This window comes from Sturnira hondurensis, unplaced genomic scaffold, assembly GCF_014824575.4.
Source record: "Sturnira hondurensis isolate 20B ecotype Veracruz unplaced genomic scaffold, ASM1482457v3 Scaffold0010128, whole genome shotgun sequence".
Lineage (NCBI taxonomy): Eukaryota > Metazoa > Chordata > Mammalia > Chiroptera > Phyllostomidae > Sturnira > Sturnira hondurensis.
In genome coordinates this window covers 35,787,696-35,802,559 of record NW_028082759.1, presented here as the reverse complement: position 1 = coordinate 35,802,559, position 14,864 = coordinate 35,787,696, and the positions used below count along the sequence as shown (strand labels likewise).

At 43.1% G+C, this 14,864-nt stretch overlaps 1 protein-coding gene across 4 annotated transcripts in view; it reads right to left on the bottom strand.

The window, feature by feature from the left end:
* SULF1 (sulfatase 1) overlaps window positions 1–14,864 on the bottom strand; it is a 163,282-nt gene that overhangs the window by 27,782 nt on the left and 120,636 nt on the right. For all 4 annotated transcript variants that reach the window (XM_037058682.1, XM_037058683.1, XM_037058679.1 and 1 more), the window contains one exon: window positions 14,123–14,252. In XM_037058682.1, coding sequence (XP_036914577.1) covers window positions 14,123–14,252 — 130 coding nt within the window. The remainder of the gene's footprint in view (window positions 1–14,122; window positions 14,253–14,864) is intronic.

Below are 14,864 nucleotides of genomic sequence, written 5' to 3'. Positions count from 1 at the left end.
CAAATGATCAGAATAATGAGATAATTCTACATTGAGAAGAGTTTCAGGAATCAGATGGAGGCATGATCTCAGGTGAGGCAGCTGCTAACGGGCCTCAGGAGCAGTCTTTGTTTAACAAGTGCCCTGGCGGAAATACTGCTGTCACACTGTCTCCCTGTTGTCCACACCCTTGAAGTTTATCGGTACAGTCAGTTCTCGGCCAAATCCGATTTTCTCCAGCTTCTCTGACCACTCAGTCCTTCTGCGAGTTCTCCTCCTGCTCTGCGGCACATCACCTGAGCCTCCTCCCGCCTCTTGGGTTTGGCCATTCAGCAGGCATTTACGTGTCTGCACACCAACATTTGGGTAAGGCGCTAGGTTAAACTACTTAAATAATTGCTGAAATTATTATGACTTGACTTTAGTTTTTCCAACTGCTCTTTAACTTGGGATTAATAGCAAGCACCACGTCTCATACTCCCGAATCATGCCCTGATGTTAGCTCACTCTCAAACTGCTGTTTAGTAAATCTGTCTCCGCGTTTCGGACTGATTACATATCCCTGCATGTCAACACCACCCGATGAGGAAAAGGCGGCTGGATGTTTTGCCACAAGGATCCCTGTGTGCAGCTGGTTTGGTGGAACCAAACCTAATGAGAAATACGGCAAACGCCTTTCAGGTCCTTCCAGGTAACACCATCATTGGCCCCATTCTCAGCATCAGCTATAGAATCCTTCACTTGACGCCAGGTGCTGGTCTGAGCACTTGACACAAATTTATTCATTTAGCCTCCACAACCACCTGATGTGCTGCCAAAATTCGCTTAGCGCAGCGGTGACCATCCCCTAACAGGACGAGAGGGCCGTTTTCAATGGAGGTATTGGGTTCGGGATCTGAAGACTTCAGTTTTAATTTATTATTATTATCATTATTTGTTACTAACTTTATGGCCTTGGGCAAATGGCACTATCTCTTTTTCTTCCAGATTCCCCATCTGGTAAAGTAATACTTGCTCCTCAGTCCTCAGGTATATGTCATGAGAATGAACTGTTGGGTGTTTCGGAAGTTCTTAGGAAAAGATGCCCTCTAAGAATGCAGAGCCGTTCTTATAGTTGTAAGAAGGGATTCTTATAGTTGGAAGAACCATTATAATCGACCCTTTAAAAGTGGTTATCCAGTCCTCAGGTAAGTTCATGTTTCTTGGGTGTAAACTGTGTGTAATATAGTGGTTATTTACTGGGGATCCTGGAGCTTTGGCTCACACAGATCTCAGTTTGAACTTTGGCTCACAACTCTCAGCTTGTCATCTTCACAGCTGTGTGACTTTGGTCAAATTACTTTCCCATCTGAGTTTGTATTTTCATATTTAAAATGTACATCATATCTACTGCATTTTATAGAATAGTTTTCATGTGTAAATGGTCCGTGCAAAATAGTAGGTGATGCTAGAACTCTGGTTATTTTCCTTTCCTCAGTGACCACTAGGTAATCATTATAGTTTCTACATTTTGAATTGCATACATTTAAAATTTTTTTTCTAATTAATTTATTTCTAGACAGAGGGGAAGGGATAGAGAGAGGGAGGGAAACATCAATGTGTGGTTGCCTCTTGTATGTCCCCTACCAGGGACCTGGCCTGCAACCCAGGCATGTGCCCTACAGGGAATTGAACCAGTGACACTCTGGTTCCCAGGGTGGCGTTCAATCCACTGAGCCACACCAGCCAGGGTTGAATTGCATGTGTTTCTCAGTTTCATCACAAAGGTTCTATATTCTTATTTATACCAACTTATGCCCATTTTCATGAGTGAGAAACAAAAAATTTAGCTGTAAGTTTTTCTAAGGTGTACTGCAATGACAGCTGAGTTATACACTCACACACACAAACACACACAGATCACTTCTTTATTGTTATGTGTCCCATTAAGTGAGTGTGGTCATGATGCAGGTAAAATCACATTCTCTGAAATGTAACAACCATACAGCAATTTTCCAATAAGCCGATTACCCTTCAGGCCAGTACCAACAGGATGAAAAGCAGTTACCTGCATGTGGACGTCTGTTTAGAATTTTTATCTCACCACTAGGGAATGTACGGAGACCACATAGATGTCCTTGTTCAAACTGATACTTAGCCCAAGCCATTGTCAATTTTTTCACAAATATGAAAGAGATTTACTCGTGCCAGTGAGATTTTTCTCCTGTTTCCTTTAAGATGGGGTGAGAGGGATGGGGGGAAAAACGTGGAAAGGAAAGAGAAGAAAAGAGAGAAGGTATTTCCTCCTCTATATTTTATTCTGGATAATTATTTGTAAAAATCAGTATTGGAGAGCTAGAAGAAGTATGGTTTTTGCAGTTCAGGGAAAAGTAAAATTCATGAATTGACCTTGGCCATATACTTGATAGCCAGCATTGGTGAGTGCTTGCTATATGCCAGGTACTGAATATATTTAATAGCTCTAACCTTGGCAGCAGCCCTCTGTGGCAGGTACTATTATTATGCCCATCTTACAGATAAAGAAAACTGAGGCAGAGTTAGGTTAACTCCCTTGTCCATGTCACATACCAAGGAAGCCATTGACTTGAGATGCAATCCTAAGGCTCCCTGACCAGGACGCCAGTGAAAAGGGAGATACGTTTGGGACAGAGCGTGAGGGGTCAGTCAGGTCGGCATCAGTTGAGGGGCGGCATTTTGGAAGGCAGAGGAGAGCACTTACATGCAGATGAGAAAGTTATATTCAAGGGGCAGGGAGGAGGGAAACAGGACCCGAGCAGGATGTTAGGGGGTCGTGGGAGATAAGGCACAGGAGCATAAATTGAATGGGGTGGGGCCGAAGCTTGTCGTTTAGTAGTAGTGTCTGTCCTTATGTTTACGCCTCTGACTTGTTGAGGACATCATTAGATACAGTTTGATATTTAGCCTTGTGGTTCATATTTTGAGAAATGCACAGAAGCCGAAACATTGAAGTGGGTACACAACTGTTCTGTGCAGGTTGAGGAGGGGCGGAGGCAAGGTTTAGAGGCTGAGCTGTCCACACTCGGACCCTGAGCCGACAAGAGTCCAGCCAGAGGATGGCACTGGGGCTCAGGCCTCCCGACCACACCCTCTGGAGTCAGGAGACCTCGGGGAAACGCCCTGGAGCCACACTGTGATTTTGACCAGGGCTCCGTGAGTTTCTGGAAATGGGCCGTGGATTTCTGGCAAACTAACAATTCTAACCAGATATAGCCAGTAAACGTCTTTTGTTTCTCCTCTGCACTTGGTTACAAAAGGTCTGAGGGATAATTTTTGGATGAGAACATACATCCTAGAGCTAAACCAGTTACACTCAACAGGTTGCATTCTTATTCCCTTTGCTTGATTCTGGGATCCTTTTAGAGTTTTACAAATCTTTGATTCTATGTTGATACAAGTGTAGAAAAGCAAACGACATCGCAGAGATGTTGTAACTCAACAACCCCACACCAGGACATGGCATCTGATGCATGTAAATGAAACATTTTTTCTTCTTAAATGACAGAACATATGTAAAATGTGCTCCAGAACTGGATGCACAGGGAATTTCTTTTTTTATGTAACTGCTATTTAATGAGTCAATACTTATACCTAGAAGAAAGAGGAAAAACGACGTTCACCCTACACAAGTGATTCTGAATCTTGGCTCCTTATAGGAATCACTCAGGAACTTGAAAAACAAAATCCAAAACAAAAGCAACCATCACTGATGCTTGGGTCCCCTCCCCAGAAGTTCCAAATTAATTTGTCCAGAGTAGGACTTGAATGGCAGCATTTCCAAAGACACCTTGTGATTGATTCTCACATGCAGTCATGGGTGAGAACCATTGTCTTCGATGCTATGAGTGGGTCCTAACCCCATGGCTTCAGCCAGGCAAATGCCATTTATAATTTCAAAGGGAACATTTACTGTCTTACATTTCTGCATGTTCTAGGGAAGAAAGAAGAACACGAAATGAAGAGACATAGGTTCTGACTTTGGGTTTGTATTTAGCTTCAGTCTTCTGGCTCTAAATTTCCTTATTAGGAAAACGGTATCATTCAACTAGAGAATTTCTAAGCCCCCTGCCACTTCTGTTTATTCTTACTTGAGGCCCAAGCTTCTTAATCTGATTGAACAATGCTGATGCCTTGGCCTGGCCCCTGGACGCTGTAATCTGACTGGTCTGGGGTGAGGCTGTGCATCAGTATTTGCAAAAGCTCCCCAGGTGATTCTGATAGGCAGCCAGAACTGAGCATCATGGGTCACGTTCTCTGTTGAACCAAAGTCTGTTCAGACAGAAGTTAAGGTTTGCACATCAGTGCATGTCTGTGTGTGCAGTGTGTCTGTACATGAACATCCTAGGGGTGTAATTCCAGCTGAGAGGGGTGGGAATTCATACTCAGCCTCATATTAATCCAGAAACAGAAGTAACACACACATACATGTCCACACTGTCTTATTCAGTCCCTGCTGGCTGTTCTGCTCACACAGTGGAGAAGGGATGCCAAATGTCTGGGATTCAAGCCCATTTCCATCCCCTGCTGGCTTCCCAAGAATGAAGCTAACAGGTGAGGTGGCCTGGCACAATACCACCACCCCGCATGTGCACACTGCTCCACAGTTCGCCCAGCTCCGTACACATATGATATCATTTATCCTTTGAAGGCTGATTAAGTTTCCTCATTTTGGAGACAGAAAACCTAAGACACAGGAGAAATTAAGTGTCTGGTCCAAGAACACACCACTAAAAAGTAGTGGATGCCAATCTTCTAACCCAAACTTTGTGACTTCAATCTGTCTTTTAAAAATTTGCTTAACTTCGTGCACCCACTTCGACCCTACCACACAATCCCTGGGAGACCAGGCATTGTGGTGTGGCGGGAGGGGGTTATATGCTGTGTCTTCGGGGATTAGGAGTGAAGCAAGTGGGGCTCATGGTGCTCACTTTTCCTCTACACCCCAGGGAGGGTCAAATCAAAGAAAAGATGGTGTTGCCTACGAGCGAAGGCAGTTACCCTGGGTTAAAAAAAGAGACGCTGGGCACAGTCCAGGTGTGAAAGCAATGGCAACAGAAGAGATTCCAGACAAGTGGGATCTAACCTGAGCTGTCACCTTGATCCTGAACAATACAATCTCATTATTCTGGGCTTTCTTCTTCCTTCTTCAAAGGTCAATGATACTGTAACTGAAAAGATAATCTTCCAAGTAGCCAGAGACAGCAAAAAAGGCCGACGTACAACTATTCCATAGAACACCGCTAAGCTATGTCGGGTTTGACCCACAGATTCAATGCCCACATAAGGAGGCTCAACATTTTCTTGAAGTTCTCAGACTCTTAAAGAAATCCCCTTCGGGGACACAGTCGAATTCCTTGTTCCATGACTCCAGGCTCTCCTGAAAGAGGTCACTGCTAACGTCCTCGTGTATCCATGTGATAGAACCTAAACTCAAACTGCCTTACACAGGAATAAAGTGGCAGAGGACAATTCGGGGAGCCAGCCATTGAAGCATTTCACAGGGGCAAAAGAAGTTTTGAAGAATATGAAGGAGCAAAGTGACGTTTTCAACACAGCACATGCACAAAGAGCTTGGGCCACAGCACCATAACCCAGTTTATGCTCCGTTCGCCCTGTAGAACACATATTCCAATTTCAGCACGAGCCCCATGGAGAGGTTTGCAAGACTGAATACTGAAAGGCAGGCAGTGTACCGTATTCTCAAATGGTAATAATGCTTGCCACACAGAGAGCTAAATAGTAAGAAGATCACCCATTTGCATGAGATATATTTAACACCAAACATTTCCAGCTACTGAATACAGGTAAGCGAGTCTACGGAGGCTGGCACATAGAAATCATCCTAGAGCTACCAAACAATTCTGAGGTTTTAGTCATAACAATACTTAGAGCTCCCATAAGAAGGATTTGAAGACTTCAGATTAAAATATAATGGATAGGTCTAAGTTTCTCCACTAAACACTTGAAAATTAAGACCTGCTAGAATGCCGTGAAGGCCTGGTGTTCTCTCTTCCTTCAACAACCTTCCCCTGCCCCCTTTTCTGTTTCAAAGGCGTCCGTGTGAATGAAAGACATGAGGAAATGCACAGAGTGGGTGGATCAACCTGTTTACTATGAATGTCTCTTCACTAAGCAGGATACCATATATAAAAAGAGTACAATGAATGGGGCCATTTTAACAACAACCAGGCTATTGGTGTGTCTGACCACGCTTGAACTGGTGTTGGCTAATCGTGTGGCTAGCTAGAGGACAGAGGAGTTTTTTTAAAAAACAGACTTACAGAAGATTTGACTTCCCTGTACCTAGTTAACATAACTTACCTTGGAAGGCAAAGTGGCCTGAGTTTTTGAATCAGACAACTAATTTGGATTCCACTCCGGCCACGCACCAGCTACCCATTGGGTAAGTGGTGAAGGCAAAGCCTACCTCACTCAACAGATGTGAGGATTAAATTGAGCTAATGCACATAAAATGCCACGTGCAGCACCTTGCTTAAAACAAATGCTGGAAAAATGTTAGTTACGTTTCTCTTTCCTTGGATTTTGGTCTAAGTTGCAATGACTTGGGCAGAAATTCGGTTTCTCTCATCATGACATCGCATTTCTTGGAGCTAATAGAGATCTTAATCAAGAGTGCTTATAATAGCCCTGGCTGGTGTAGCTCAGTGGATTGAGCATGGGCTTCAAATCAAAGGGTCGCTGGTTCGATTCCCAGTCAGGGCACATGCCTGGGTTGAAGGCCAGGTCCCCACTACAGGGCACGTGAGAGGCAACCACATATTGGTATTTTTCTCCCTCTCTTTCTCCTTCTCTACCCCTCTCTCTAAAAATGAATAAATAAAATCTTTAAAAAGAGAGTGCTTACAATAGTTTGTGTTCCTACATTCTCACTTGCCTTAAAAACAGATCTGTGTTAGTTCATCACCTGATTTTCCTTTAGTCCTTATGATAATGGTGCTTTGTGTAGCCCTGACTTCTACACTGATATTTTCATTAATGAAGAAGATTCATTCTCATGAAATATTTGAGGTAGATATTTTGTGAGCAGAGATAGAAACAATAAACAAACAGAGTATGGTTTCCCTTGTCATTCCCCAACCTTGGTCCTAGTCTGTCCTCCTCCCTGAGTTAGGTGATGTCTGACTTTAGTCCAGGGTAAGAAGACCCCTTCTTGTCTCTGGGGGCTCAGCAACTACCCATGAACTAGACTAAGCAGCCTTTCTACCCTCTCTTGATGACCAGTTGAGAAAAGCTGCAGTGGAGGAGTCTCTGATCATTCTAACTCTGCTACCGTTTCATGTGTCTGGTGTCTTGAACTGGTGCGGCTGACCGGGTGGATGTCTAGAATGCTTTCTGAAAGCACCACCTCCTCTAACCGGGGGAAGCCCAGACAGTGCTGGGGAGGCCCAGTTTGGACCAGCTGGACAGGTCTCGGTCAGGGCAGAGGTGTTACTGTGAGCCCCCCACGATTGCTATGAAAAGCTTATTTACATGGAAGTGTACATTATATGTGGAAAATAAATTTTTAATTTATTTATTTCTAAATCCTTATCTGAGGACACTTTTTTCATTGCTTTTTTAGTGAAAGAAGAAGGGAGAGAGAAGAGAAACATTGATGTGAGAGAGAAACACTGACAGGTTGCCTCCTGTGTGTGTTCAGACCTGGGATTACTCAGACCTGGGATTACTCCCTGCCGGACCAGGAATCGAACCTGCATTCAACCTACTATGAATGTCTCTTCAATAAGCTGGGTACCGTATAAAAGAGAGTATAGTGAGGAGAGAGAAGAAGATGGCGGCGGAGTAGGACAAAGGATTTCGCTTTCCTCCACGCGCCGGAGAAAAACCGGGCTGATCTGCAGAGGAGCGCAGTGGATACTCAACAGGGACCCAGCATATAGGAAGGCAGGACTCCAGAAAGTGTAGCAGACACTGAATGACCAGAGGTTGAGGAGGAGAGGCGACTGCAGATCATCAAGGTATGAGGGAACAGCGCAAAGGCTGCAGGCCCTCCACCAGGCCGTGCCAGGGACCTGGACGGGTCGCCCTGGTCTCTGAGAGCCGAGGGTGGGCAACAACAACCCTGGGAAAGAACTATTCACCGGCACCCTCTCTAACCAGCAGGGCACAGATTGGAAAACACCAGGAGAGATCAGTTTGCCTGTAGTGGCAGACAGAGGAGTGGACATTGGGAAGCAAACCAGAGAGCTCTGATAACCTGTGGAGTCAGGCTGTGGTGGCCGGCTTGGGGAACTGAGTCGCCCCTGTGTTCCCACAGTCTTGGGGGGTGCGGGCTACTGGCAGAGCCCCTTGTAGAGCGCCAGTCACCAGCTCCATCTCTATCCAGCCGGGCGCAGACTGAGAAGCACCGGGAGTCAGGCCGTGGCTGCCGCCTTGGAAGAATTGTGAGTTGCCCTGTGTGTGCAGCCACAGCACTGGGAAAGGTCCAAGCCCGAGCCTGCGAGATCAGAAAAGCCTGGCTGGCAGCGCGTGCCCTCATGCCAGGCCAGGGCTGGGAAGCCTGGGGAAAAACCTGCTCTCAGTGGGGCAGGGGAGAGCGGTGCCATTCTGGATCTTGGGAAGGCACTGGCGAGACCAGCTGAGTTCACCGAGATGAGAGAAAGGTCACACTAATAGCTCCTCAGGCTGCTGCAGCCAGTGTGACTAGCTGGAAACCAACGAGAGGAGTAGGTGGAAGCAGAGAACACCAGGATACCCGCAGGAGATTGCACCACTGAATTTCACTGGCATCCTACAACAGAAGTTCACACCATAAACCTAGAGAACCAGAACAGATCACTTTAAAAAGCTGAGGCCAACAAGAAGAGCAACACAAACAATGGGAAGACAAAGAAACAATCCCCAAATGAAAGAAAAGGAGGAAGTCTCAGAAAGAATGTTAGATGAAATTGAGGCAAGCCAACTATCAGATATTGAATTCAAAGCACTGGTTATCAGAAAATTCAAAGAGCTTACAATGAGCTATCAGAAACTACAGGGGAGCTACAATGAACTCTCTGCAAACTATACCAACATGAAAAAGGAAATAGAAACCATCAGTAAAGGCCAAGAGGAAATGAAGAATACAATTTCTGAACTGAAGAACACAGTAGAAGGTATGAAGAATAGAATCAATGAGGCGGAAGATCGCATAAGTGAGATCAAGGACAGGATAGAAAGAATCTCCCAGATGGACCAAGTAATGGATAAAAGACTCAGGAAAAATGAGGAGAATTTAAGAGAAATGCAAGACACCATGAAACGAAATAATATCCGAATAATAGGAATTCCAGAAGGAGAGGAAGAACAAGGGATAGAAAACCTACTTGAAAGAGTGATAACGGAAAATTTTCCTAAGTTGAGGAGAGAGAAAGTCACACGGATCCAGGAATCGCAGAGAGTCCCAATCAGGTGGAACCCAAAGAGGCCTACTGTAAGACACATCATCATTAAAATGGCAAATCTCCAAGACAAAAAGAAAATCCTAAAGGCAGCAAGGGAGAAAAAAGAAGTAACATACAAGGGGGTCCCCATAAGGTTGGCTACTGACTTCTCAATGGAAACATTCCAAGAAAGAAGAGAATGGCACGAAATATTCCAAGTAATGAGAACCAGAGACCTACAACCAAGGCTACTGTACCCAGCAAGGCTCTCAATCAAGATAGAAGGACAAATAAAGAGCTTCCAAGACAAAAGAAGTCTAAAAGAATACGCCTCCACCAAACCAGCTCTACAAGAATTACTAAAAGGGCTGCTTTAAGGAAAGGAAGGAAAAGAGAGACACGGAGAGGAACACAGGTGCACGAATGGCAATGAATAAGTACCTTTCAATAATAATCTTAAACGTAAATGGATTAAATGCACCAATTAAAAGACATAGAATAGCTGAATGGTTAAGAAAGCATGACCCACACATATGCTGCCTACAAGAGACCCACCTCAGGTCAAAAGACCACCACAGACTAAAAGTGAAAGACTGAAAACAAATTTTCCAAGCAAATGGACAAGAAAAAAAAGCTGGGATAGCAATTCTCATATCAGACAAAATAGACTTCAAAAAAAGGGCCATAAAGAGAGACCCAGAAGGTCACTTCATAATACTCAAGGGAAGAATCCACCAAGAAGACATTAACATCATAAATATATATGCACCCAACATAGGAGCACCCAAATATATAAAGAAAATCCTAGAGGACCTCAAGAAAGATATTGACAGCAACACAATTATAGTAGGGGATTTTAACACCCCACTGTCAAAAATGGACAGATCTTCCAAACAAAATATCAACAAAGATATAGCAGCATTAAACGACACTCTAGAAGAAATGGACCTAATTGATATATATAGAGCCATCCATCCCAAAGAAACTAAATACACTTTCTTTTCAAACGCACATGGAACATTTTCAAAGATAGATCACATGATAGGACACAAAACCAGTCTCAACAACTTCAGGAAAATAGAAATCATACCAAGCATCTTCTCTGATCACAAGGGACTGAAATTGGAAACCAACCCCACAGGAAAAAACCCAAAACACCCAAAATCATGGAGACTGAATGGTAGGCTATTGAACAATGAATGGGTCAAGATTGAAATTAGGGAGGAAATCAAAAAACTCCTTGAAACAAATGAAAATGAACTCACCACAACCCAAAATTTATGGGACACAGTGAAGGCAGTCCTGAGAGGGAAGTTCATAGCGATACAGGCTCACCTAAAGAGGATAGAAACATTTCAAACAAACAACCTAACCCAACGCCTGCAAGAACTCGAGGAACAACAACAAAGACAGCCCAGAGCAAGTAGAAGGAAGGAAATAACCAAGATCAAAGCAGAATTAAATGACATAGAGACTAAAAGCACAATTCTAAAGATCAATGAATCCAGGAGTTGGTTTTTTGAAAAGATAAACAAAATAGACAAACCTTTAAGTAGGCTCATTAAGAAAAGAAGAGAGAGGACACAAATAAACACAATCAGAAATGAAAGAGGAGAGATTACAACTGATACCACAGAAATAGAAAGGATTGTAAGAAATTACTATGCGGAACTGTATGCCAAGAAATTTGAAAACCTGGGTGAAATGGACAAATTTCTAGAAAAATATAATCTTCCAAAACTCAATGAAAAAGAAGCAGAAAACCTGAACAGGCCAATAACAGCAAATGAAATTGAAGAAGTAATCAAAAAACTCCCATCACACAAAAGCCCTGGGCCAGATGGTTTCACAGGAGAATTCTACAAAGCTTTTAAGGAAGAGCTAACCCCTATTCTTCACAGACTATTCCAAAAAATCCAAAAGGAGGGAAAACTCCCCAACTCTTTCTATGAAGCCAGCATCACCCTAATCCCAAAGCCAGATAGAGACACAACAAAGAAAGAAAATTACAGACCAATATCACTGATGAACATAGATGCTAAAATCCTCAACAAAATATTGGCAAATCGCATCCAACAATACATCAAAAAGATCATACACCATGACCAAGTGGGATTCATCCCGGGGATGCAAGGATGGTTCAATATACGCAAATCAATAAATGTAATACACGAAATAAACAAAAGCAAAGACAAAAACCACATGGTCATATCAATAGATGCGGAAAAAGCTTTTGATAAGGTACAACACCCATTTATGATAAAGGTACTCAGCAAGGTGGGAATAGAGGGAACATTCCTCAATATAATAAAGGCCATATATGAAAGACCTACAGCCAACATCATACTCAATGGGCAAAAACTAAAAGCTTTTCCACTAAGATCAGGTACAAGACAAGGTTGCCCACTTTCACCACTTCTATTCAATATAGTATTAGAAGTTCTAGCTGCAGCGATCAGACAAGAAAAGGAAATAAAAGGCATCCAAATCGGAAAGGAGGAAACAAAACTGGCATTGTTTGCAGATGACATGATAGTGTACATGGAAAACCCTATAGCCTCTACCAAAAAACTGCTGGAACTAATAAATGAATTTGGCATAACAGCGGGATACAAAGTTAATATCCAGAAATCAAAGGCATTTTTGTATACCAACAATGAAGCAGCAGAAGCAGAAATCAGGAAAAAAATCCCATTCGATATAGCAAAAAGAAAAATAAAATATCTGGGAATAAACCTAACCAAGGAGGTAAAAGACCTGTATGCAGAAAACTACACAACACTGAAGAAAGAAATCAAGGAAGACACAAATAAATGGAAACATATACCGTGTTCATGGATTGGAAGAATTAACATCATCAAAATGTCCATACTACCCAAAGCAATTTACAGATTCAATGCAATACCTATTAAAGTACCAATGGCGTATTTCACAGACATAGAACAAACACTTCAAAAATTTATATGGAACCAGAAAAGACCCCGAATAGCTGCTGCAATTTTGAGAAAGAAGAACAAAGTAGGAGGGATCACAATACCTGATATCAAACTGTATTACAAGGCCACTGTAATCAAAACAGCCTGGTACTGGCACAAAAACAGGCACATAGACCAATGGAATAGAACAGAGAGCCCAGAAATAAACCCAACTCTCTACAGTCAATTAATATTCGACAAAGGGGGCAATAACATAAAATGGAGTAAAGACAGCCTTTTCAACAAATGGTGTTGGGAGAACTGGACAGCTACATGCAAAAAAATGAAACTTGAGCACCAACTTACACCATACACCAAAATAAATTCAAGGTGGATAAAAGACTTAAATATAAGCCGTGAAACCATTAAAACCCTAGAGGAGAGCCTTGGCAAGAAAATCTCAGATATTCCACGCAGCAATATTTTTACTGATACGTCCCCTAGAGCAAGGAACATAAAGGAAAGAATAAACAAATGGGATCTCATCAAAATTAAAAGCTTCTGCATGGCTAAGGAAAACAGTATCAAGATACAAAGAGAAGCAACAGCTTGGGAAAACATATTTGCCAATGATACCTCAGATAAGGGTTTAATCTCCAAAATATACAAAGAACTCATTCGGCTCCACTCAAAGAAGACAAGCAACCCAATCAAAAAATGGGCAGAGGACTTGAACAGACATTTCTCCAAGGAGGACATACAGAGAATCCAGAGACACATGAAAAGATGCTCGATATCACTAGCTATCAGAGAGATGCAAATTAAAACCGCAATGAGATACCACTTAACACCAGTCAGATTGGCTATCATAAACAAAGAAACAAACAACAAGTGCTGGAGAGGTTGTGGGGAAAAGGGGACTCTAGTTCACTGTTGGTGGGATTGCAGACTGGTACAACCACTATGGAAAACAGTATGGAATTTTCTAAGAAAACTAAAAATGAACGTACCTTTTGACCCAGCAATTCCACTCTTGGGAGTATATCCTAAGAACCCTGAAACACCAATCCAAAAGAACCTATGCACCCCGATGTTCATAGCAGCACAATTCACAATAGCCAAGAGTTGGAAGCAACCTAGATGCCCATCAGTAAATGACTGGATCAAAAAGCTATGGTACATTTACACAATGGAATTCTATGCTGCAGAAAGGAAGAAGGAACTACTACCCTTTGCCACATCATGGGTGCAACTGGAAAGCATTATGCTGAGCGAAATAAGCCAGGCAGTGAAAGACAACTACCATATGATATCACCGTTAACAGGAATCTAAACAACAAAACAAACAAGCAAGCAAAATATGACCAATGACACTCAAATACGGAACAGGGTGACAGGGTCCAGAGGGGAGAGGGGAGAGAATCATAGGGGAAAAGGGGATGGACTCACAAGAACAAGTATAAAGGACACATGGACAATAACTAAGGGTGGGGGGTGGAAATGGGAGGGAGGTGGGGAGCACAGGGCGGGGGCTGGGCAGGGCTGGGAATATAAGACAGAAAGCTGTACTTGAACAAGAATTTAAAAAATTTTTTTAAAAAGAGTATAGTGAGGCCATTTTACTAATAACCAGGTTATTCATTTCACGTGTCTGGTCAACCTTGAACTGGTGTTCAAGGTTGTGCCCTGAGTGTAACTCAAACCCAGAGCCCTCTGGTCAGGGAACAATGCTCCACCCAACTGAGCTCCCCCAGCCAGGGCTGAAAAGCTTGTCAATTAGAAACGGAGAAGCTGCGCGTGGGGGCGAAGAAAAGCCGCATCACTCACCTGCCCAGGTTGTTCACAGGCTGTCTGGTACCTGGCCTGCTGGCACAGCTCTTTGACCCTCTCATATTTGGGCAAGTGATTTGACTGCTGGATATTCTTGTTGGATTCTTCTTTCTTACGTAGAAATTTCCTTTGACAGAAAGGGAAAAGCTTCTTATGTGAGAAATGATCTGAATCGCCTCCCCTGCGACCCTCCTGTTCTCGTTCTCTTCCCTGTCCCTGGCTCCTCATTCTTCAAACAGCCAGAAATAGATGTTAGGGCTCTGACCATGGAGTCCAACATCTGATGAGGCCCTCAGGACAAGGCTGGGTGAAGAGGAAAGGCCGGGATTGGAGGAATCATTTCCCCTCAAAGCATCGCTTTCAAAACTTTGGCATATAATGTGTAGCTTTACAGACTCAAAGATTCTTTTTGTTAAAAAGCAATTACAGAAATGCTTCCCCTCAACGTATGTAGGGAGAAAGGCAAAGACGTCGAGCATTACAAGGCAAAAGAGGACATCCAGAAGCAACTAGGGAAATAATCACAGCCTCGTATGTTTGTGTATTTAAAACTAAGGAAAGAACACGAGGGGAGGAAGTAGAAAGGTGTCAGGCAGGCCTTGGGAAGGATAGCTAAGAGAGTCCATTGGCTGGTCCGATTCGGAACCAAGGCTGAGAAACGGACAGATCCATAGCCATGTAAGAGCTTTGGTCCCATCTTAGGAGAATTTATTCTTCACAGTTCTGATGCAACAGTCAT